This window comes from Sebastes umbrosus, chromosome 9 (genome assembly GCF_015220745.1).
Source record: "Sebastes umbrosus isolate fSebUmb1 chromosome 9, fSebUmb1.pri, whole genome shotgun sequence".
NCBI classification, from domain to species: domain Eukaryota; kingdom Metazoa; phylum Chordata; class Actinopteri; order Perciformes; family Sebastidae; genus Sebastes; species Sebastes umbrosus.
Window position 1 is genome coordinate 20,526,818 of NC_051277.1, and position 24,492 is coordinate 20,551,309.

General features: G+C 42.1%; 1 protein-coding gene across 2 annotated transcripts in view; it reads right to left on the reverse strand.

Annotated features, from left to right (window-relative positions):
• Positions 1–1,345: 1,345 nt before the first annotated feature.
• The window catches only part of gabrb2a (gamma-aminobutyric acid type A receptor subunit beta2a), a 37,905-nt gene continuing 14,758 nt past the window's right edge, over positions 1,346–24,492 (reverse strand). Inside the window, exons 5-10 of one of the 2 annotated variants that reach the window (XM_037780447.1) lie at positions 13,943–14,025; positions 8,581–8,718; positions 8,182–8,334; positions 5,115–5,359; positions 4,503–4,643; positions 1,346–3,391 (exon numbers count right to left, since the gene is read on the reverse strand). In XM_037780447.1, the coding sequence (XP_037636375.1) occupies positions 3,035–3,391; positions 4,503–4,643; positions 5,115–5,359; positions 8,182–8,334; positions 8,581–8,718; positions 13,943–14,025 (1,117 nt within the window). In that variant the 3' untranslated portion in view covers positions 1,346–3,034. The remainder of the gene's footprint in view (positions 3,392–4,502; positions 4,644–5,114; positions 5,360–8,181; positions 8,335–8,580; positions 8,719–13,942; positions 14,026–24,492) is intronic. The other variant, XM_037780448.1, reaches the window with a different exon arrangement.

Consider the following 24,492-nt stretch of genomic DNA (forward strand, 5'->3'; position numbering starts at 1 on the left):
CTAATTACTCCAGTGACATGGAAACACTACAAAGTAGAAAGCATCTGCCTTGTCCCCCCCCCTCTCTTACATGTCAACACTAATGCCCTTTTTGAAAAGAGGAAAAGAGAAAGAGAGAGAGAGGGCCAATTTAGCACAAACCATCTGTCTACTGTAGTGGGATAATACATCTGTTATAGTGAAGGGGAACAGTAATGTAGAGCTGTTTCTTACCAGTGCATGGAGGAACCTGGAACAAGGTTACATGTCGCGTTACATCAGTTTTTACACCATTTTGCCTTTTTAGGTAGTATTGCACTCAGAGTTTTTACACCCAGAAGCATCTCACACACACACACACACACACACAAGCCACGTTCATTCCTATCTGGGTCTCTTCTGTTATCTCAAAAACAAAATCCTCAAACATGATCAGAGCCAGCTCTAGCCCTTTTGGTGCCCGCTCTAGGATTAGGGTTAGGGTTCAACCCCCCAGAACCCTAACCCTAGCCACGTAAAAGACAACACACATCAGACATCACAGTGGTTTTAAGACAAAAATTAAGACTTAGACCTCCATTTTCCTGAGCTCAATGAGAATAGTCCAGAAACTGTATATTTAAGGTAACCATCGAACAATCTCGAAATCCTCATTCCCTGCTTTTATGCTTATTTGTTCATCAGATATTTCCTCAGTTAAAACATCCTCCCTCCGTTGGTATCTCATTGTGTTCTTCTGGTTGTTTAAGTTCAAAATCAAACATTAGCTGCACATTAGGCCCTACTAGAACAAAATCTCTTTTTAAATATTCAGTGTTTTGCACCATCAAATATTCAATAGCATCCATTTAAGGGCTGTAACAGTGGTCAGGTCAGGGAGAAAGTGCAGTGCAGTGGGTTTGCTGAGTGAGGGGAGGATGCACGGAGAGGTCGAGGCATGGATGGATGGCTCTCTTTCTTGCCCTTTATTTTCTTTCTCTTCCCGTCTTTTTTTTGTAGCAGGCGCTCTGGCCCCTGCAGCCAGCGGGCCACAGTTGAGTCCACAGAGTGCCTCCATATCCATGGCTCTCTGCGTTAATGTCCCCTGAGGCTGGGGCCGGCGCTCTGCCCTGCTCAGACCCCGGCCGAGCCCAGACCGCCACTGCGGCCTCTCGCTCTGCCTCTCCATCCATTATGCAGCCAATAGTCCCCAGCTGCAGCCCTCACATCTCTCTGTTCACCCCTACATTTGTTTCTCTCGCTTGCCCACTCACTCTGCGTCGGGTTTAGCTGTTCACTCACTCATTCAGACATTCAATCAGCCATGAGCCCGACAAGCAGTCATCGTGAACACATTCATCCCGGACACATAAAACCGCCACCCATGTACTCTGTTATTGAAGTGATAGACTGAATTGAGTTTTAATTGAATTTAGATACATCTTCATAATTGCTGACAATCATTACACAAGATATTTACAGTCATTATGAAATATTACAATTGGAATTTACAGAAACTTTGTACAAAATATGCCTGACTTCAATGCCTGGATAGTGGGGTCCTTGTTTAGTCATCTCCGGAGAACAAAACCTTGACCCAAAAGTCACTGGTGTCTGGAAGTGCTTTAGTTTCAGCAAGTAGATGCTTTTAGAGTCCATTAAAAAGAAAGAAAAGAGAGAAAAGTCCCAAAAGTACAGAGTCAGCAAAGTTGTGAATTGTGTTTTTCTTTTTCCTCAGTTAAATTGCTCTTTTCTTTTTTTTGACTGAATGGAACATTTGATCTGTAATTCAACTGCAAAAACAACAACAGAGACCCATTTAAATAGAATAAATCCATAATATTTACACAATAATGCGAGTATTGATTTATAAAAATGAATCATCTCTTTTTCTTTAAACATGATTTATGTTTATCTACAGTTTTTCAAAACAGAAACCTAATCACAATGAAACGCATCATACTTCTATCATTCAGTTCTACTGGTAATGATGATTGTGGATTGCCATATTTATGCAGCAACTCTGGTCGCAATGAAACTCAGCTCACCTGTTAGCAAAGTTCTTACACCAGCTTATGTCGTGTTAAAGCCACTCTGAAGCTCCTCACACGATGGCAGTGATTACTGAGGAGTCAAATGTTCTCTTTAAAAAAATAACACGTGGTGATATGGACTTGATTCTGTCAGCAAGGCAAAAAGCAAATCAAAAAAAAATTGGCCAAAGCGTCAGTGTCCAACAGTCCCGCTCTTCCACCAGATAACACGAGACCTTCAACAACCTGAGGAAGCTTTTCCTGCTCAGCATTGGCACCATTAAAACCCCACAGGGATGTGCAGAGAAAAGAGCGCCCCCTGCTGTCCACCTGTTGTCATCCAGCGATGCTCCAACCATCCACCCAGGTGAGCCATCATCCTAAAGCCAAAGCTGCAAAATGGTAACTGACAGACTAAGCTCAACTAGTGAAACTAAAAATCGCTTTGCGCTCCATCGTCATCATGACTGAGATGCAAATGAAATCAAACATAAGCATGCTTTTAAAGGATGTTTTTGATATACAGTAATTATAGGAAAATAGACTATCAAGGATGACTCCTTTAAAATCATTTATAAAGCTTTCCTGGATGCAGACAGCTCGGCTACGAAGTAAATAGATACTAAACAAAACAAATCCTTAAAGTATATGCAAACACAAGCATAAATATTTGATCCACAGAGAGTAAGCTACGAATGACAAATATTAGTGATATATTGAAATTCTGGAACAGGCACCATTTATGTCTTTTTAAAACTCGCTCTTCTTTTTCGAGTGTTTGTCAGTCGTTTTAAGGTGTTTCCCAAATCCTAAAAGAGTCTGACTGGAGTGTTGGGTGCTGCTGCAGTCCATCCGAAAGTCTTTGCATTCTCTTCGCTTTTTCTAAAATGAACCAGCTAAAAAAAGTCGGTGCACTGTTTATCTCTCATTCTCTCTCTCTCTCACATCATCTCTCTCTCTCCTGATTTCTCTCATCCTCCCTAAATCCCCCCTTCTCCCTCCCTCCTCCATCTTCGCAAGCTGGCCACCGGGCGCCGCCGGGTTTAATGGACGTAGTAGAGCCAGTAGACGACGTTGAAGAAGGAGAAGACGGTGGGGAAGATCATCCTGGACCACTTGTCGATAGAGTTCACGTCGGACAGGTCTGGGATGTTCACCTTGAGCTGGGAGGCCCGTCTCCGTAGGCGCGACTTCTTCTGGGCGTGGCGCTCCAAGGCGCTATGGCCATAGTTCTGGCGGGCCATGGCTGCCCGGCGGTACTGCAGCGTTGAGCTATCGTAGGCCAGCATGGTGTTGCGGGGGTCTCCGGGTGCTCCCAGGCCCCGGGACAGATCCCCGCCACCACCCATCTCGTTCTTCATCTCCAGGGTGCTGAACAGGATGTTGTCGTCGGGAGTCATCTGTGTGAGGGTGTAAAAACAGGTGGAGAACATGAGAAGTTACTGCCACGGGGAAATCTACAAACTAAGTCTATAGCAAAATGATTATTAGCAACAATGATCATTAAGTCATTCACTGTGTAAAAAATAGTGATGAGGTGCTATAATGGGTAATGCAAATGAGTCAAAAATTGTGTTACTTACAGTGAAATTTGAATCACTTTAAATTATTATCATTGATCATCTGTCAATCAATATCTGAGTGATAATACGAGCACAAGACTATGAGATAACATTCCTGGAAGAGCACACAACGCACTCCACAAACTAATTCTCATGGAGAAATCTTCATTGTCATCTCAGAATTTCAACCAGAGTTTGGTTAAAATTCTGTCGATTCACAAGACAAACTGAATAAAACAAGAGAAAGCAAAAGGAAAAAAATGTGACAGGAGAAGGTTGAGAGAACTAGTAAAAGGACTTTGCAAAGATGGAGGAGAGGCTAAAAAGGTTCGGGGGTGGCAGGTCAGGAAAGACGTTGTAGGGAAGTGAATTCGGATCAACATTTCTTCATCCATAGCCTGACTTCTGAGGAAAAACGTCCCTATAATCCAATCCTGTCCCGCTGTAAATGGAGCTGGTTGTTGTTTTTGTGTAACTCACTTTGAAAGCGAAGCCACTTAATTGGCACTATTCATCAAACTGCAAATGATCTCTTTCTCTTATATGACGATCCATTTTTTTTTTTTTTTTCAATTGCTTCACTTAGCCTTAAGAGAGTTATCAATTACCTTTGAGGTTGTACAGTATTTGTAATATTATCTTAAGAGAAGCTACTGATGTTTTCTTCTCTCTTGCCATATTTGTCATTTCCCATCAATTTGGAAGTACAGCCCAAGTTGAGGTTAAATTAACGCCTGCAGAAATCAAACTGCCGAGCCATGTTTGTCAGGAAAATGCATGAAGAGCAAACCAAGAGAGGGAAAAACACAATGGTGGGAGTGATGATCAAAGTTGCCTTAAAAATCTATAGAAATCAAAGAAATGCACATAAAACTACAGCATTTTCCTCTGATCGGGATTGATTCAGATTGATGACATTGTTAGTTTTGACTTTCAAAACCTCCAGTACCTTATTTCTTTGCTCGCCTAGTCCTAATGCGGCATCGTCCACAAAGATGGGATCCCACATCGAGTCATATGCGTCAATTTCCCTCTGTTTCATTCTGGCATACAGAGCATCATCTCTCTGAACTACATTTCCCACCAGCCACTGCAAGCATACAAAATCAGCACTGTTACTTAGGGGGAAATCGTAGCTTGCCACACTCAGAAGGAAAGGGTGTTTTATTGGTTTTATGTTGCTGTTGTTCCTGCTAACGTTAGCAGCTGTGTAAAATTTAAAGGGAAGGCTTTGGCACCACAGCCAGGGATTGTTTTCCAAGGCGCCTTGCCCTTTGAGAGACACACAAATATATGGAGATAAAAATATAAGCCAATCATTGCTTCTGCATTCACTCTTTCAGATCCTAGTATAAGTAATAAAGTTGATACACAAGGCTAAACCAGTGAGAAACGGAGAGCTAGAGCAGGAGTAAAGAGTGCTGGTAAAGGACATCAAGCATTGATCACAGCATCACATTGACCTTGAGAGGAGAAGAAGTCATTTTGCTCCCACAGAAACAAACACACACATTAACTGACAGCACAGATACCTCTAGAGGAAGTCTGCCTGCACACGTACCTTGTTGGGGTCGGGTCTCAGCTTCTCGTTATTGGCCACGGCCGCTTTCTCGGCCGCCTTCTTCTGCCGCTGGGGGCCCTGGCCGAAGAAGATGTAGTTGACGAAGGCGTACTCGAGCAGGGCCAGGAAGACAAACACAAAGCAGCCCATCAGGTACATGTCAATAGCCTTCACGTAGGGGATCTTTGGGAGCGTCTCTCGCAAGTGGGTGTTGATGGTGGTCATGGTCAGCACCGTAGTGATCCCTGGATACCACAGGTCACACGTTTAGAAAGAAAGTGAAGTCTTTAGACACTGAAAGACATTTTTAACATCTTCTGTACAGGAAAAAAAACACAAGGTTGTTAGTTTGACTAAAAGTTATGATTTTTAGCCATGTTAGCTGCATTGCTCTCGGTAATGTTGATCCGTCGTCCAACACTTTGATCCAGACTGAAATATGTCAACAACTACTGGATGCATTAAGATGACATTTCGTACAGACATGCATGGTCCCCAGAGGATGAGTCCAACTGACTTTGGTGTTTCCCTGACTTTTCCTCTAGCGCCACCAGCAGGTTGACATTTGTGGTTTTGAGTGTATTATATTCACATCGAGGCTATCAGAACAGTGTCAGTAAAAAATAAGGTAACGTCAATCAACATTTTGACCTGACAAAGATCCAAGTAAGATCAAAACGTAGTCAATACAAGTTGTGGCATGGAGTAGTGTGCAGGCATTACCTTTTTCTTTACTGACAGTGTCGGTTGGATGGCCATGAAATTTAGTACAAACATTCATGTGCTCCCCATGATGAATCATATTCATTTTGGTGATTCATTAACTTTTTATCTATTGCCATCATCAGGCCAAAATTTTAATTTCTCCAATACCTTATGACCAAATACCTGCAAAACTAATAGCATTCCCATCAGCCTCAGCTGTACTTTGTGTTTAGTGCTTATAGAGTGCTGCAGGAATGAGTCCTAAAACCAAGGCCTATATAAAGGAGGCTGGGTCACGCGTCATATCTTTGGGGGTATAACACATGCGCAGTAAAATCTCGTCTGCACTCGCCGAAATTGAGCCAATCGCAACGCACGACCGCAGCTTCTGTTACACTGCTCATGTGTTATACCCCATACCTCAGGACCCATGTCCGCACGTGACCCAGCCTCCTAACTCCAGCCTAAAACTCGGAAGTGAGTTAGCATTTTAACACTTCCGGTTCCCTCGTCTCGAAGACAATGGGTTTTTTTCATGGGTTTTTAGTTAGATAAAATAAGGTCTGTGTTTAACACAAGCTTAAGAGATTTTAACATTTTATTCTACGACATAAAATACGTCAGTAAATATCCCACTCGTGAATTTTGAAGCCTTTACGTGTCTTCAAAAAGGCGGTTACTAACAAGTGGTTAAATGAAATCATGCGACCGTGGTGTGTTTGTTTGTTTATAGCCTAATGTTAGCTTTTTACTTCTAGCAACTGCATTCAAACTTTAAAAATCATAAAAGTGGTGTTCATTTACGGAGATTATCTTACAGAACAAAACGTGCAAGTATCATAAACCTTTGTTTACCACAGAGTTTATTTTCTGCAATAATCTAAAACCCAATGCAAAAACCCTATTGGCTTTTTGTCGAGGGAACCCGTGTGAGTCTAACTTCCGGGTACATCATCCCTGTAGCGCTCTATTAGGAAATGTCAGCATGCTAACACACTAAACTAAGATGATGAACATGGTAAACATTATACCTGCTAAAGTCAGCATATCAGCATGTCCTTGTGAACCTGTTAGCATGCTGATCTTATCATTTTTTACGACATAAAATGCAGATAAGTGTCCGAAATCTAAATTAATGCTCACTACTCAGTTAACTACTGAGTGTCCATTACAAAGGACGTAGTGAATGAACAAATGTGTCTTGTTTCATCACAATTTGCCTTACATCAAAATGACTGAGATCAGGTGCTCATCTTCAAAAGGATTTGAGTATGTGCTTGTGAACATGAGCATTTGTGTTAATCACATACATTATATAGCATTTATTTATAGCAAACAGACAGGCCTGAAGTAATGTGAACCCATATGGATAAAAAGATCCCTGGAAACCTCTTGAGACTGAAACTGTGTGTGTGGGTGTGTGTTTCATAAGGTTTACATCCAATCATGTATTCAAATGGACACGGAACAAACTGTAGGCTATATAAAAGCACATTGTAAACATCTGCTATTAGTTACAGCACAATTCACCAGTTTTTTTTGACATGCACACACTGTGTTTGATACATTAGTCATCTGCATGCACAATCTGCATTTGGTCAGATTCACACGTATTATAAATAACCCAGAAGCCAGCAGTGTCACTGTAGCACGGAGCCTCATCTCTCATTGGCTGCGCTCGCTCGCTGCACGCTCTCAGGACACTGAGCGGAGACAGATCTTTAAATCACGTTACCCTCTGAACGCACCGTCTGGGGCTCCAACCCGCATGTGTCCCACTCCAGAAAACAAATGGTGTGTGACAAGAAGGACACACACAAAGCTCAAAACCATTTCCTGTGCTGCTCCGACCTGTCATACCCAAGTTTAACACTAAAGTGGGCTTTCATTTCAGCATCAGTTTGACATTTGTGTAAAAACATTAAAATGTGCATTTGAGCAAATGTTTCCACCTTTCGTTAGGCTGAAATTTAGCTGTGATCTGGCTCTGATAAGCTGGGATCTCCGACCAATGAGAGGCTCCGATAGACAGACAGGCAGAGAGAAAGACAGCACGCTTCAAGGTCGAGCTGCAGCGCATCTCGCTCTGCATGAGTCATGCATATAGTCATCTCTGAACAACAGACATTTAGCCAGGCAGCCTATCACACACTGCTATCACTCACATGCTTAGAGCTAATGAGAAAAAAAGTAAATGCTGGGAAAATAAAGCAATCAGGCAGACACAATCATGTATAGATCTAAAGCACGTCGAAATGCGAAAGGCTCAATCTATGTTAAATGGCTCTTTTTATGCTCAGTTATCATTTAGCTTTGGGTTATTTCCCAGGGTCAGTGTTCAGCGGTGGCAAGGCGTTCCTACCCAGGGCCACTCTGGCAGCCGAGGCGTCGTAGTTGATCCAGAAGGAGACCCAGGAGAGGATGGTAATCAGGATGGAAGGCATGTATGTCTGCAGGATGAAGTAACCAATGTTCCTCTTCAGTTTGAAGCTGAGGGACAGGCGGGGGTAGGAACCTGAAGGAGGCACAGGGAGAGAGGAATAGAAATAGATTTTCCTCAATGACGCTCACTAAAAGCTATATTTTCCTTGACACCAGGGAGCCTGCCATATCTGACGTTTTTGTGCATGTGTGGATTTTAATGTTAAACTATAGAATGTTTTTCATTTACAGTAAAAACCTGTTTCCAGCTCAGCGTAGCAGCCAGTGCACCTGCTGCTACAAAGTCAAATGACCAGAGACAGAGTTGACTCTTGTGTACCTGTAGAGAAGACCACATTCTTAGAGATGAGGTTATATTCGACAATAGAGAACTGTGGCAGCTCTATTCTGTCGACCCCGGACACGGCGTTGTCTCCTCCCCGCCAGTAAAACTCAATATCATCTGTGGTGTAGCCATCTGCAGAGGAAAAACCGAAGAGAAATTATCATTATCATCTCCCAGTAATGGTCTATAATACATCATAATGTAGTGCGGTAATGTTAAATGTCAATGTCAGTGGTTTTGTGTGTTTTAGCTCATTCACTACAAATACCACTCACCATTTTCTAGAGCAGTAGTTCCCAGCCTGGAGGTCGAGACCCCCACATGGGGTCACAAAGTACATTTGAGGGGTCAAAAGAAGACGTCGCGTGACGGACACAGAAGTTGTAGTACCGCCGTTTAACTGGGGCCTTGCTCTGTCCTCCTCAAGTGCATCACCAATACAAACACGTTCACAAATAAATATAGCTACATGCTCACTGTGTTTGATCACGATCTCAAGCAGGTTTGTCTTCATAACCTACTTACATCAACTTGAAACAATGGCTGTTACTGCAAGGTAGGACATTGATTTTAAATATTTTTGTATGCGTTGGAGAATAACCCTTAAAAACAACATTTAAATTTGAAAAGTGATGTCTGGTGAGTCACTTAAAGGTAAAAAGCTTTGAAACTTCCCTGATGCTTTTCAGTGTAAAACAATTTCTACAGGACTGCACATAAACTCAGAAAAAAAGGTTTGGAAACTTGTGTTTGGTTGATTATTTCTCTGTTGTTACAATGCTAATGGTCATTGTATTTTACATCGTTGGAAAGCCTGTTTATTTACCTTCACAATGACGTCCAACTTGTAAGGACCATGCATTTGTGGGATGAGCAGCATAGCTGATTATGTGGGTAGCGCCCAAGTGAAATTTGCCAAAATTCTCTGCCAATGCTAAACAGTGCATTCTCCTGCTATGCTGATTGTTGCACCGATGGAGTAACAGCTTTTGGTGGGGGCAGTGTCATGGTGTGGGGCGGCATCTCCCTCACTGGCAAATCAAGGCTCGTCATCATTGAAGGCCATCTCAATGCAGTGAGATATCGGGATGAGATTCTGCAGCCAGTGGCGATCCCATATCTATGTCTTGTTTGTTCCTTGTTACTGATAGAGAGTTCAATCATCCAATCCACCAAACAACTCAAAACAAGAGTCAATACCAACAGGAGAATACACTGTTTACAATTGACGGAGCATTTTGGCAAATTTTACTTGGGCGCACATAATCAGCTGTGCTGCTCATCCCACAAATGCATGATCCTTACAAGTTGGACATCATTGCGAAGGTAATTAAACAGGCTTTCCACCGATGTAAAATACAATGACCATTAGCATTGTAACAACAGAGAAATAATCCACCAAACACAAGTTTCCGAACTTTGTTTTCCGAGTTTATATGGGGATCTTCTGGGGGTTTATAGAGAAAATGGATGAATGAATGGGACGAAATATTCTGCAGTAGCAACTCACATGCTAGTTTAAAGCTACATAACACAGCAGAGATTTGGAGCTCGATGTGTTTGTTGCACATGGATGCAAACCGTTGCAGTTGGGGGACTCCAGTGTTGCAGACTGCCTCTGACATGAACAGCGACGCAGGCGAACCGGGAGCAGCCATCTCTGTTCTCCCTCACATCGCTCAGAGTTCTACTTTGTCTGCCTCGCACTCAAAATAGAGGCAATGACCTATTCAGATGTGATGAATAATTAAACTGCGAGGCTTTGATTTTTAAAAATTAACACACAATTCTTTGTTGCTGCGGCATTCAAGGTGAAGTCAGTCACGGTGCTCGTGTTGGGTTGTTATTGGTTGGACAGGCAGCTAACTTCAGCCATAGGCCTTTTTCACAGCAGACATTTTGACTTGTCGTAGTAGGCATAGCACAGGTGCTTTAACAGTATCAACAATGGCTGCGTTCTACATGAACCTGCGTGCGCAACACCAAGACTCTTAATCTCACTATTTACATCTGTGTAAGATATGTCAACATGTCTGCTCTGAAAAGGTTAAGGTTGCCATTATTCTATATTCCCAACAAATCCCATGAAAAAAACAATACCAACAATGTGTTATTATCTCTTTACAAATTCTGACTTACTTATCCTGTCTGTTTCACTCAGCTTCCTATTGAAGATGTACATCTTGAACAACAGGTCACAAATATATAGTTTTCTTTAAAGGAACAGTGTGTAACATTTCGGGGCATCTATTAGCAGAAATGGAATATAATATTCATAACTATGTTTCCATTAGTGTATAATCACCTGAAACTAAGAATCCTTGTGTTTTTGTTAGCTTAGAATGAGCCCTTCATATCTACATAGAGAGCTTTACCTTTGCACTCACCCCCTAGTCACCATCAACGGCACAGCGGTGGAGAGGGTGGACACCTTTAAATACCTGGGTGTCAACATCCATAAGGACTTGACATGGGCCACCCACACCACCGCTGTAGTCAGGAAGGCCCAGCAGAGACTGTACGCTCTGAGGCGACTCAAGACTTTCAGACTGAAACCACAAATCCTCAGGGACTTCTACCGGGGCACCATAGAGAGCCTCCTGACAGGCTGCTTCACCACCTGGTACGGCAGCTGCACCAACGTGGACCGTAAGGCGCTGGAAAGGGTGGTGCGCTCGGCCCAACACATCACCGGGTGTGCGAGCTGCCCAGCCTGCAGGAGCTTTACACCCAGCGGTGCCTCAGGAAGTCCCCGAGGGTCATTAAGGACACGACACACCCCCACAACAGCCTGTTCTCCCTCCTGCCCTCTGGTAGAAGATACAGGACCCCCAGGACTCACACCAGCAGACTGAGGAACAGTTTTTTCCTCCAGGCCATCAGACTTTTAAATAGATAATTCATACGACACATTCTTACACAAAAATATATCTTATACTGTATATACTGTATATATTCTTAATACATATGTTCTTAATATGCCTGTATATATTGTTAATATGCCCTTGTATAAAGTATTTCCTTTTATAATTGTCTTGAATCTTGAATCTTTACTGAGTCCGCCATGTTGCTCCGCCATGTTAACTCAGAATGGACAAACCAAACACTGGCTCTAGAGAGAGCCTTTTTTACATCACCTGAAGGCCACCGTAGTTCTCCGACATGCTCGTGAAACTGCGTTAACCTGCACCGCAGAGTGCAAAACTGTGGTACCGCCAGCCGCTGTTTGAATTTCGTTGCTCTTCAAGTAGTGTTATTGTGGTAAGGATGGCTTCTGAGCGAGATGAATGCCGTTACCACGGTTTTGCACTTGTTACCGCAGTCTTGGAAAGGGAGGAGTGAGCAGAAGGGTATTCAGTTGGTTGCAATCTGCAACCACACCACCAGATACTGCCAAATCCTACACACTGTACCTTTAAAAAAGAAAAAAAGGGAAAATAATTTCCTATACAGCTGGGCGCTGTAGCTTTTAGCAAACTCAAACAGGAGTAAATTCTGTGTTTGTTGGGGACTATTTTCAGATGCGGATTAGTCCACATTTAATTTGGTGCTCTATTGAGTATTTACAACAATGGAGGTCTATGAAACAGAGGAATAAAGTAGACTTTGGCTACGCAAACAATACTTATTAGTAGAATCAATTAATCGTTGTTTTTGGTCTTTTCATGGGATTTGTTGAAAATTAGAAAATTATAGATTATCGCCAGCCTCGTTCTTTAATTGTTACCAGTACAACCTGGTGCAGCTGTGCGGCATAATGTGATTGATGTTGAAATCGTACACCAGCAGATACACTAAGCTCTCCCTCCACGCCTGCATTATCGTCATCCCAGCCTTGTGCAACCCCGCATCACCCCAATTAGGGCCGAGTCCACCATACTGCTGTTTTGATGAGTTCAGTTCTGATCAGCCATGATGATCAGGCTGTGATTAGGAGGGTGTCGAGGAGTTTGGGAAAGGGAAATATTGGCACGAAGACTGTAGTAAAGGAGCATTTTATGGCGCGTGCATAACTGGTCAGTCAGTTTGTAGCTCCATTAGTTCTGGACCATTGTCTCTGTTCGGAAAGATGTCAATGTATTAAATCACAGTATTCATCCTGGGCTGTCATGTGAGAGACGAAGCAGTATGAGCTCTAAGATATGCATACGTACGTGGGTGTGTATTTGCATGTGTATCTATGTATGGATTACAATAGATCTATAGTGTTGGAGAGGAGGTAGAAATCAATTATTGCTCAGTGCAGTCCAGCATGTGAGACCAGTGGTCTGAGCCACAGCAGTGAGCTGCTGATGTATCGGAGGATCTGGGGTTTTAAGACTTGTGTCTGTTAAAAATGCATCAAGTTTATCAAGGGAAGTGAGAGTTCTCTGGGCTCATTAGTCTGAATAAAATAGCATGCTCTGGCATGAAGCGATTCCAACGTTAAAACCATTGCCAGTTAATCCATATGAGAGCAGATACTGCCTGGTGATCAAACTGGAGCTGTGTGTGTGTGTGTGGGGAGGGAGTGTGTGTGTGTGTGTGTGTGTGCATTTTGTGTTGGGCTGCCTGAGAGAGGAGGAAAAAAAAAAAAAAAAAGAGAGCATGAGTGATGGAGAGAGAGAGATAAAAAGACTGGGAGAAAAAAAAAAGACGAGGATGAGACTGTGCAAAGAAAGGAGATGAGAAACGGAAAGAGAGTGATGAGGAGAGAGATGGCGAGCATAATGGGAGAGGAGCAGCGAGAGGCGGTTCTGACCCGCGCTGTTTTTTTGTGCTGCTTAACGCTGCTGGCAGTAGCGTGATCAAACCCGGAAAGACTGAGCCCTACACCACATCCCAGCCCCATAATCCTTTTCTCCGGGGACCCAGATAAAACATGCAGAGGACCTCGTCTTTCCTTCTCATGTTCCTCCACACTCCCTCCCTCCCTCGACTCGAGAACGCAGGATCACGTACAATTACAAACTCCATGTGAAATGAGCTCTTTGTAGTGTACAAACATGGAGGCAGTTTCGGGAGGAAGCTACACATAACATCCACTATCAGCACACCCCTGAAACACTGGACCTAATCAGGCTCCTCCTCGCCTTGGGAAGCCACTGCAGTTGGAGTTGAATTAATTAGGCTGGATGTTATCAGTCAGTGAGCCATTAGTGATGTTCCTCTTCTTGATGCGTATCTCTTGATATCTCATCAGCCTTTCTCAGCATTTTACATGCGGTCTTATCAACCTTCCTTCTACCTTGCCGCCACCGGGCCCGGCAGACTGTTTTCAAACCAGATTTCAGAGCTGCATGCGTACGTGGGATCTGTTTAATTCTACGTCTACGTGTGGGCGTGAGAGCTGGTTGTCAGGGACAACGGTACTTACAGCTTTCAATCTCCAGGGTGCAGTTTTGCTCATCTAGAGGGTAGCGGCGCAGGTCCATCATGCAGGCTGCAGTTGTGGTGATCCTACACACAGAGTGGGATGGAAAATATAGGATTCGTCAAAGAGCTGGCCAAAAAGCCCGGTGCATTTCATTTGACCTTCAACACAGAGAATGATGTCAAAGCAGGATGATGACAAATCCTTATAACTGAGCAGCCCCTGATACAGAACCATTCCTCCAAAAACAACAGGTTCAAATGGAAAATGTGATCAAATAGGTGAATCATGATGAACTCAAAATCAAATGCTAGTAGAAGTTTGCTGAAAAAATATATTTACAAGTAAAAAAAATGATCCACTTCTGCTGAGCCCAAATCATTTCCACAATCTGTGGGTGTATCAGTCGCTCATAGCCAGTAGTCTCGCTCTGTATTTCCTGTTCTGAGGGTCTCTAAAGAAACCTCCTGCTGGTCCCTGCAACTAACTCACAGTGCTTCTCCTTCCACCATTTCCACCCTGGTATGTTTAAACCCCTCTCATCCTGGCACTGGCCTACAAAGCAACAACAACAACAGCCCAGTTTATTGCTAGTTTGATGCCCTTTGATCATTTTATCCTTATATTTTGTTAGCAGTTTTTGCAAGTTTTGTTTTTTGGCTTTTTGCCTTTATTAAATAGTGACAGTGATAGTTATGAAAGGGAGACTAAACTGCTCTCATTGGACAACCCGGTATAAATAAAGGTTCAATTAATACATTTATTAATTTTCGTAGCAATTGATTTACCGAGTGAGACATTTTTTTCCTCAATCACATGTCCACAGACATCCAGGGATTCTGGACTTTGACATTAGCATTATCTTTCGAGTTTGCAGCATTTTAAAGCTCTTTAACACTTGAGCTAGGTCCCAAGTCCATACTACAAACTAATTACAAGCAGGTTTTAAGTATGCAATGTGTTCACACTGGAAAAGTGACAAAATTAAAGGCAGGGTTGACGATGTTATCCAGTTTACACTATTTGTTATATTGGTTGAAATGGTCTTTACACCCCGACAGCGATCCATTACTGATGAGCTCTGACAAAGGACCGGAAAAGAGCCGTCATCTGTAGCTGCTGTAATCCTGTACAAACATCTACCAATCACTGCCTCGCGGTGCGCTTGGAAAGAACCAATCAGATGCCTCCCTGCCTCCCTGCTGGTACTCTAACCTGGGTGTGCACCAGCCTGAACTCAAAGCGCGTCGCTGCCGCATGTTTCCTGGAGAATGGAAGAGAAAACTCGGCAAAAAGTAAAACTGCCGCGGTTACTTGTCATGAAGTAGCGTTGTTGAGTTGAGGTCCTCTCTCCGCTCTGTGTCTGTGAAGTAGTTACAATGCGGCGGTGCTCGTGCATGTGTGTGTGGCGTTGTCGGGTGTAGACGGAGCTCCTGAGGCGATGCTGCTTTCAAATTATGCTAGCTTACCAACATCGTCCACCCTACCTTTAAGTGTACAAAAAAGATTTTCATTTTACAGGTCTGCAAATTCCATGGTAATTAGGTGATAATTGGTATATAACCTATTTGAAATTTCTTTGGAATTACTGCCAAATTACCCCAATATGTACCTGAAAATATATCGAAAATGACTTTATTATAAACATTATTTCATAACTATATTCCGCTATTTCTCAATAGCTGGTAATTTATTTAATACATTTCCAGGAAAAGAATACCAAGTTAATTGAAAAGCTTTATTTCCATGTCTGCTGATAAATAGATAATAATTAGCAAATAACTTATATGAAATTTCTTAAAAATCTCCCTGAATCATTACATTAGCTACCAGGTTACATCTGTGTAGACAATAAGTCACACAATAGTGAGATTTGTGACTGATCAGAAGTGTCTTCTATTAGTTTTGGTTTTCCACCTCCGATGAAGAGCAGCGCACAGCCGCTTCTCAAGCCTAAGGGCCCTATTTTAACCATTACATGCTACTTTAGCATATAGTTAGTAATCTTCGATAAATGTTAAGGTAAATATTGTAAATGTAATTTGGCAGTAATTCCAAAGAAATTTCAAAAAGGTTACTTGCTAATTATCACCCAATTATCATGAAATGTGTGGACCTGTAAAATAAAGTGTTACCAAAAATACTTAATTAATTTGTTTCGTGCTGTTGATGTTCACTATTGTCCCACAATGCAATGCAAAAAAATAGTGAAATTGTACTGTCGTCCATCAGTGCACGTATTGCATCATTCCCTATTAGTACAAAATGCTACAAAAAGTACATTTATTCCTTTAAGCTAGTTGCAAGAACATGTACTGTACTATTAAAATGAGTACATACTATATACAATTAGTATGGAACTGGGACACAACCCTGGTTTCTTTTTTAAGTAGATAAAACAAGAAGAGGGTTCAACCTCACAATCACCACACAATCCTGTAATAAAGAGTCGCTGAGTGTGAGCCAGCCACGTCCGACAGGTTCACTCAGAGCGACGTACTTCCTGTTTTACACACGACAAGTTGGCCAGAGCTGAGACGGGCTGGCACCCGGCCGTGCCAAACCCCCGAGGCTGTCTGAGAGAGACTGGACACACAATTTAACTACTGGGACTAAATCTAGCATCCTAGACTAGTAAAACCACCCACCCCCACACACACACATGCACACACACGTGCACACACACATGCACACACACATGCACGCACACACTGATTGATATAACATGAGCGCATCATGCGACCATTAATAATAATAGCAGCCTGTGGGAGAATTCCCAGTATAGGTTGACCTTGTGTATGCCTTGTCATGGCTGGTTACTATCATCAATTTATGGCTTTAGTGCTCCATTCATTTATAGTTATCTCGCCAGGAGATTATGTATTCGGTTGTGTGCGTGCCTTCGTGAGTGAGTGTGTGCATGTGTGTACATCTCTGTCTGTCTGTCCACAGCTAAACTTGCATACTACTGGACCCATCAGCCTCTTTTACGACTGTAAAGGACCTCTAATGGTTGCAGTGATTCACACTTTTTGGAAGCATATTTCATGGACAACATATTTCATTGACTGTTTTATACTGTCACTGACTGTATGTACATACGTATGTATTTATGGCTTGGCAAAAGACAAACTGAAGCGAGCGCTGACTACAACAGAGCGTGTCTCCTCATGTCAGTAGGAGTAAAGCTAGTTAGCTGTTAGTAGCCGGTGGGAGTCCAATGGTGTGTTTGGCCCACAAAGCTAACTACAAATATATAATAATATGTAATTTTATAAGGAATATCCCATGATATAGCAACATTTCTGGAAGATAAATGGAGAACCTTTTTATGGATATAAATAAAACAGTCAGGCAGATGTCTGTTTTAGCTTCATACAGTAAATTAAATACTTTACTTTATCATATTGTTGCAAAACTCATATATAATGTCCAATATTGCCATGAATCAGCCCTGCAAGATTATTTTCCTATATAGGTAACATATATAATCATCATATCGCCAACCCTACGTGGTGAGATAGATAGAAAGATAGACAGACAGACAGACAGACAGACAGACAGACAGACAGATAGATAGATAGATAGATAGATAGATAGTTTTTCAATGTATAAACAGCAAAAAAAACATTTCTTTTGTATCTTAAAGGGGAAGTGTTGTGCCCACTTTTGAGCCGGTCTAAAAAACATTTTAGCAACGTTTCAAAGCATAAGCTAGGATAAACTGTTGTGCCATGGAGCAGAGGGAGTAAAAACTAAATCACAATATCTTTCGCCTCTTAACTTCATCACAACTATAAACTTATCTTGAAGAGTGCTCTGTCTTTAATAATTAAGAGCAAAAGTTTATTTGAAATCCGTCTACATAAGACTTGCAGCTCCCCTGGGTCAAGCCTGGCACGTTTAGGATTTCATTTTTTGAGATGTAGAGACGCACAGCCTTTCTCTCTCACACACTCAGACTCTCTGTCTCGCTCTCTCTGCCTCGTTTTTCTTGCTCTCTGGGCTCTTATGTAAGAGCCAGTTAGCAGGGCCATGGTGCACTGGGGGATTAACACAGGAGTCTTATATCTGTCCTAGTTTACCCCTTTTATGGCCACAACTTGCTGGGATGTTGTGCTCACCAGCCAGCCAACCATCACTCACCATCATCACCATCACTGACACTAAATCATCACGGTGGCAGAGGAAGCACAGGGGAAAAGCGGAAATGAGGCCAAAATGGCAGGGGTAAAAATAACAGCCTATTTATAGCCCACCTACATCATCAGCAGAAGTCTCGAAGCTTTTTTGTCTGAGACTCTGCATCACTGATCAAGAGCTGCTTCTGCATCCCCTGTCCTAGCTAGCATATCCAATATCCACGCCAACAATTAATAAACAGCTAATAACGAAGGAGGAGGAGAGACGGATGAGGATTTCTCTGCAGGATTCCCTCCCCGTCTTCGTCTCTCCTCCTCCTCCTCCTCCTGCTCGTCATCTCCGCTGCAGCGAGAGTCTGCCGTGGACCTCTGCAACAGCAGCAGCAGAAGCAGAAGCAGCAGCAGTAGCAGTGATCATGGAGCACAGGCTTGTTTGCTCTTCATCAACATCAGGGCCGGTCCCTCTCTCTCATCCCAACCTGCCGGAGGAGAGGCCACGCTCTAACAGATCACGCAGATTCAAACACGCTACATTTGCTCTGCGTCGGAACTAATAGGACATGGAGCTCTAAAAAAAGGTTGTTTTTTCCGTCTGTGCATGTTCCCTCACAGTTCAGCCTGAGTGTGTGTGTGTGTGTGTTTTTGTGTCTCTCTCTCTCTCTGTGTGTGTGTGTGTGGACCCCCCCTAAGGCAGCCTGTGCACCTTTATTCCAAATGACCTTGTTTACGGACATAACACAACCACCACGAATTCCCAGACAGAATCTCATTTCGAGGGAGCGTCACACAGCAGAGGCCGAATGCAGAGAGAGATTTTTGCAAAGCAGGTTACGAAACCTGCGTGCCTTTAATTGAACTGACATATTATTACATGGACACTGTAATGGAGCTGGAAGTTAAATTAAGATGGAGAAGCTTCCTCCATTTTGGATAGAGAGCCTGTGTTGAGCTGAGGAAACATGGCATGCAGGATTGTCTCTCCCTGCTCAGGCACTGTTGCCAAATTTGAAAATAAAATGTCTGCAGTGGCAACAAAAAGAGTCCAGCGTGTGCCAAAGCATGCCAAATCAAAGAGAGAGGCTTCTTAATTTCAAAGTACAGGCACATCCGAACACATGCAACATGCAAACTAGCCTGCCTGATCAATAATTTGAGAGGGAGATGGATAACTTTGAAGGCGATGCTAAAGCCCGTATTGATGGTATTGACAGAAAAAAAAGGCTTATTCAAATCCCTCTCTTCCACCACTCAGCAGCTTTCTCCTCCTGGCCATGCGATGTCATCTATTGAGCTGCAGAGTGGAACACTCCTCGCCCAGACAAAAGAGGACGTCAGTCTCCATAGCACAAGGATATGTCCTCTCACAAAAGGAAGTACAATATTCACAGAGAGAGAGAGAGAGAGAGGGAAGAGGGAGGGGGGATGGGAGGAATAGGAGGGAGAATCCTAATAATTTCTCCATTTTGAATGAAGTCTGACCTTCATGTCTCTTTCTTTCTTCCCTCTTTTCTCAACCCCTCTCTGTGAATTTTGAGCGACATGCATCAGGAGTCATGCACCGAATGTCTTTGGTCTTTCCTCCTTTCCTGCATAAAATGAAAGGCTAAGTGTGTGTGTGTTTTTTTTATTCCTGTTGTGTGTGTGTGTGTTTCTTTTCTCGCAGCCTGGGCGGTATCTGTGTTATTGGCTGAGCCTTTTCAGGGGCTGGGTAATTAGATCAGACTGCCTCTCCCCGAGAGTCAAACCCAGCTCTAAAGTGACAGTTGGTAGCACTGTTGTAATTTTCTGCTCCTCCTGGTAATTGAAGACCAGGATTTGGCAGGATTGGGATGCACATATCCAGGGAATAAGGAGTAAACAACACCCTCACCCTTCCTCCTCCGCGTGCACCCCAAAAATAACACTCGCCCACCCGCACACAACCACCCACACACACACAGATCCTACAAACGCACACAAACATCTAATGCCTCCTGCAAACTAAACAACACTCTAATCTATTGGTGTTCCCCAGGTGCGGTGTTAGTTAATTTCCGTTAGTTTAGCACAAATCCACGTACAGCTTTGAGGCCAATAATATGTTTACTTTTACCGCTTATTATGCAAGGATTTAGTGAGACAACATCGCATCTTATATAGCGTGACATATTTACTAGTGTTTGAGGTTTAAAAGAAAGCAAAAACGAGCAATGAAATGATGCAGGAGAATTGATTTTGAATTTGTGTTAGTGTGTAATTTCAAAAATATAATACAGACTGTTACGTTTTTAATATAATATATATAATATTATATTTTGAAGAATGTAGTTGTCATTATTTTGTATTTATTGTATTTTTCGGTGTGTATGAAAGTCGAGGTCATGGCTGAATATGCTACAAAGCATCTCTACTCCAGTGATTTAATATTACACTCCCATAAAGGTACTCAAAAGAGTCCAGTTTAAAGAAGCATGGCAAAAATCGAAGCAGCAGACGTCGACACATCCTGACTTTTAGTCTCTCGTACGGCTCAAGCTCTAAAAACACTGGCTCCTACATTTCCCATGATGCAACTGGATACCATCTTTTCATTAGACCTTCTGTACTGGATAAAAACTGCATGTTCTCAAACTCCATGGCCCGAGTCTGTAACGCTTTTTGTTATAAATTCGTAGTCTCCATGCCCAAGCGTGCCCTGATGACCTCACTATGACATCATCAAGGTTGACAACTACATTTCTTAAGATAAAAAAGTGGACCTGAATAAGAGAGATATTTTAATGCTTGAAATAAACGTACATTGATGGTGATCATTTTAATATAAATTGACATTCGGCGGTGGAAAGTAACATTTACTCAAGCACTGTACTTTATTAAAAGTTTCAGGTACTTCTACTCTACTTGAGTAATTCTATTTTGTGCTACTTTTTACTCCACTACATGCATTTGACAGATGTATTTACTATCGTTAATGACGATTTCACAAACAAAACACATGATCAATTAGGGCTGGGCGATATGGCTAAAATCTTCTATCACGATATAGGTCATTTCATATCTCGATAATGATATCACAAAATGTTTTCTGGTAATTCAACAAATAAATAGTGTATATGAAATAACCATATGGTAAAGCCTATTTTTGTATACTCCTGTGTGAATTAAATACTTGACAAATGAAAAGTACTGAGTATTTTCTCATTTTTTTAAGAACATTATACTTTGATGAATGAATGAATATAGGGTTAGCCTATATCGCGATAAAAACAATATAGAAAAACACATACGATAGACATTTTTGTATTATTTTGACGATGTATATCGTCATATTGCCCAGCCCTATCATCAATTAAATTTGATGCATATTTTATATATATAAATATTAAATACAGTATATAAAACAGATTACTTTAGTGCCACATTGACCAAGTACATCAATAAAAGGTTGCTTACATGTTTGTGCATTAGTGATAACATTTAAATTACATAATATCTAATAATATAACTTGACCAGAGGTCATTCTGCAACATGATGACGAGTACTTAGATAATGCAGGACTTCTAGTTGTAACAGAGTATTTGTTACATTGTGGTATTACCACTTGGATCTAAATACTTCTTCTACCACTGTTGACCTTTATACTCATGATAAGGAGTAAAATGAATTAATAGCCAAACAGATAATGATACAATCATGCACTCAGACACCCTGGCAGGACGCGTTTTCACATACAACCTGTTTCCCCGCTGAGGACTCTGAGTCTCCTCTCAGTTAGCCGTCCCCTCCACATCCACTAAAGCCCTGCTGCTGCAACCAGCCGGCCCGTCTCTACAGGTATGTGTCAGCGTGCTCACAGCGCAGAGGCATCTGGCCGGGCTGACTCTGACAGAAGCTTGTGTCTGGACTTGCTAGCATCAAACAAAACCTGGACCAAACCCACGAACCAAATAACGGAGGAGCCGGGAGGCACTGGCACTGACAAGGACAACGTATCTGAGGTAACAACCACATCTCTCTGCTGCACGCACACCCTCAAATTCACAACAACGCTCTCCTAGCCTCCGTTGCTTTTTGACTGTTATGCAAAAATATGTGTTTGGGTTTATATAATTGAGTCAGAGCGTTATAAATTACATTTCTCGACTGTTGAAACAAAATGTAGCGATGAATAATCTGGTGCAGTGCAGATACTTAAATTTTTTAAGCACTCTTTGCGCAATAAGGGCATCTGAGTCTAGAGAGAGAATGACTGAATGCTGCAACATCTTGAATTAGCAACAATAATCTCATCTTTTAAACACGGACACTAATCTGAGATCATTTACACACACACACATATATATATGAAGAGGAGGCGACAGATCAGAGGAGGCAGCAGCACAGTGATGGACGGGCTGTGCTAGCCTGTGAAGTCAAATATGCAGCATCAGTACAAATACAGATTCAGTGTTTGTATTGAACTGCTACATTATTGATTATGAGTTATCAATTATGGATGACAGTCTCCTCAGAGGCATCACAGTCCAATACCACAAAGAGACGTCTTGTAGACGGGTTGAACCCTTCTGCACAATCAGACTCAGTTCGGCTGTTTAAAGCACCCTGCTTTATTATTGATCACAACCGATCAATTATTAATATTGATGATCATCAGGGGACGTGAAAAGGCTAAAACATGAAGGCGTATACCTCCTCCTATACCCAGCTGTTAGTTGTGGCCATAACTTCTATCAGATATGTAAACATTGTATTCACCGAAGTAAGAGCTGAGATCTGGAAACATGGTGACAACAATCCAACAGAAATGATGATCAGACCGTTTAAACCGTATTATCTAAACCACTGGTTTCCAACCAATCTGGACCCCGCACGGTCACAGTCTCATGACGGTATCTTCACATTTCAATAGTTTGAATGGTGCTAGACGTCCCAAAGAGGTCAAATTATCCAGTATGTTAGAAGAAAACAGCCAAAATATAAGAAAAAGTTTTGTTTTTTGTCTGTCTCTAATAATTCTTTACGCCAAATTCACACTAGGCAGCGGCGAAGAGCGGTTCGTCGCAATAATTATATTTTTCTGCGGCCAGGAGGCGTGTTCATGTGTTTCAGGCGGGAAGAAATTCTTTGTAACATAGGTCAACATGTCACAGGAGTCACAGGATTTGTTTACTGAATGGCTGCCAGTCTTCGCCACGGAAAGTTAAACCCTTCCCAACTTTTGTTTGGCCCCACTTTGCTGCAGAATCACACGGCCCCAACTCGCTGAGCTCAGGAGCGGCCGCTGCAACTTTTCATAGGGATTGCATGGCCGCACTTTGCAACTGCTCTGGTGTGAATTTGGTGTTATTGTTCTTTTAAAGGAACAGTGTGTAATATTTCGGAGGATCTATTAGCAGAAATGGAACTAAATATTAATAACTATGTTTTCATTAGTGTATAATCACCTGAAAATAAGAATTGTTGTGTTTTCGTTTGCTTACCCTTCACGTTTTTACGTTACCTGTAGGCCACCATATTCTCCGACATGCTTGTGAAACTGCGGTAACGTGAGCCGCAGAGTGCTCTTAAAGTTGTGTTATTACGGTAAGGATGGCCCCTGAGCGAGGCGAATGGCGTTACTATGGTTTTGCATTCTGCGGTTCCAGTCTTGGAAAGGATGGAGGGAGCGGAGGGATACTCGGTTGCAATCTGTAACCACCAGCGAGATGCCGCTAAATCCTGCACACTGTACCTTTAAATAGATCAAACTTTTCTGTTTGCAACTGCATTTTATAAAGTTAAATATGGGACTGTTCATTCTTATGTACTGTAACTGCACTGTAATTGTTTAATCCGTTTTACTCAACTGTATCTTATCTTTCTCTTTATAAAACCTGCTCATATGTGTCTTTTTATATTGTTGTGTGTTTCTTTTATACCTTGTTTTAATGCATTTTTATGTCATAAGCTAAACCCTCTGAACTGCCTTGCAGTTGGAAGGTGCTACACAAATAAACCTTCCTTGCCTTGTTGTATCTTCTTTCCAATCTTGTTAATCATGTCAGAATTACCTTGCAACCCCTTTGGGGCAGTCTCATCTGCAAACCCCAGATCTTAAACCACTTTTGTTTTTGAGTTGAGCTCACCAAAGAAGTCTATAATTGTCCCTCATTGCGCGGGAAAACTATGATATTGTAAGTACAGTCACTTAACTGTGATGGATGTTCACAACATACAGTTTGGTGATTATTTAGCCATTTAGCTAACCTGGTGATTTGATTTATCTTCATTTGACTGCTCGTGTTCCTTGCCCCATCTATTTTTAGCAATGTTGCTGCGTTCCAAGATCTCAGCTATTAATTTGGTGAGTAGATTAATATTATTACCTTTAAGAATGATGGCAAAATCAAAAGAATTACTGTATGTAACTGCATGTCATGCTGAGCAGGAAA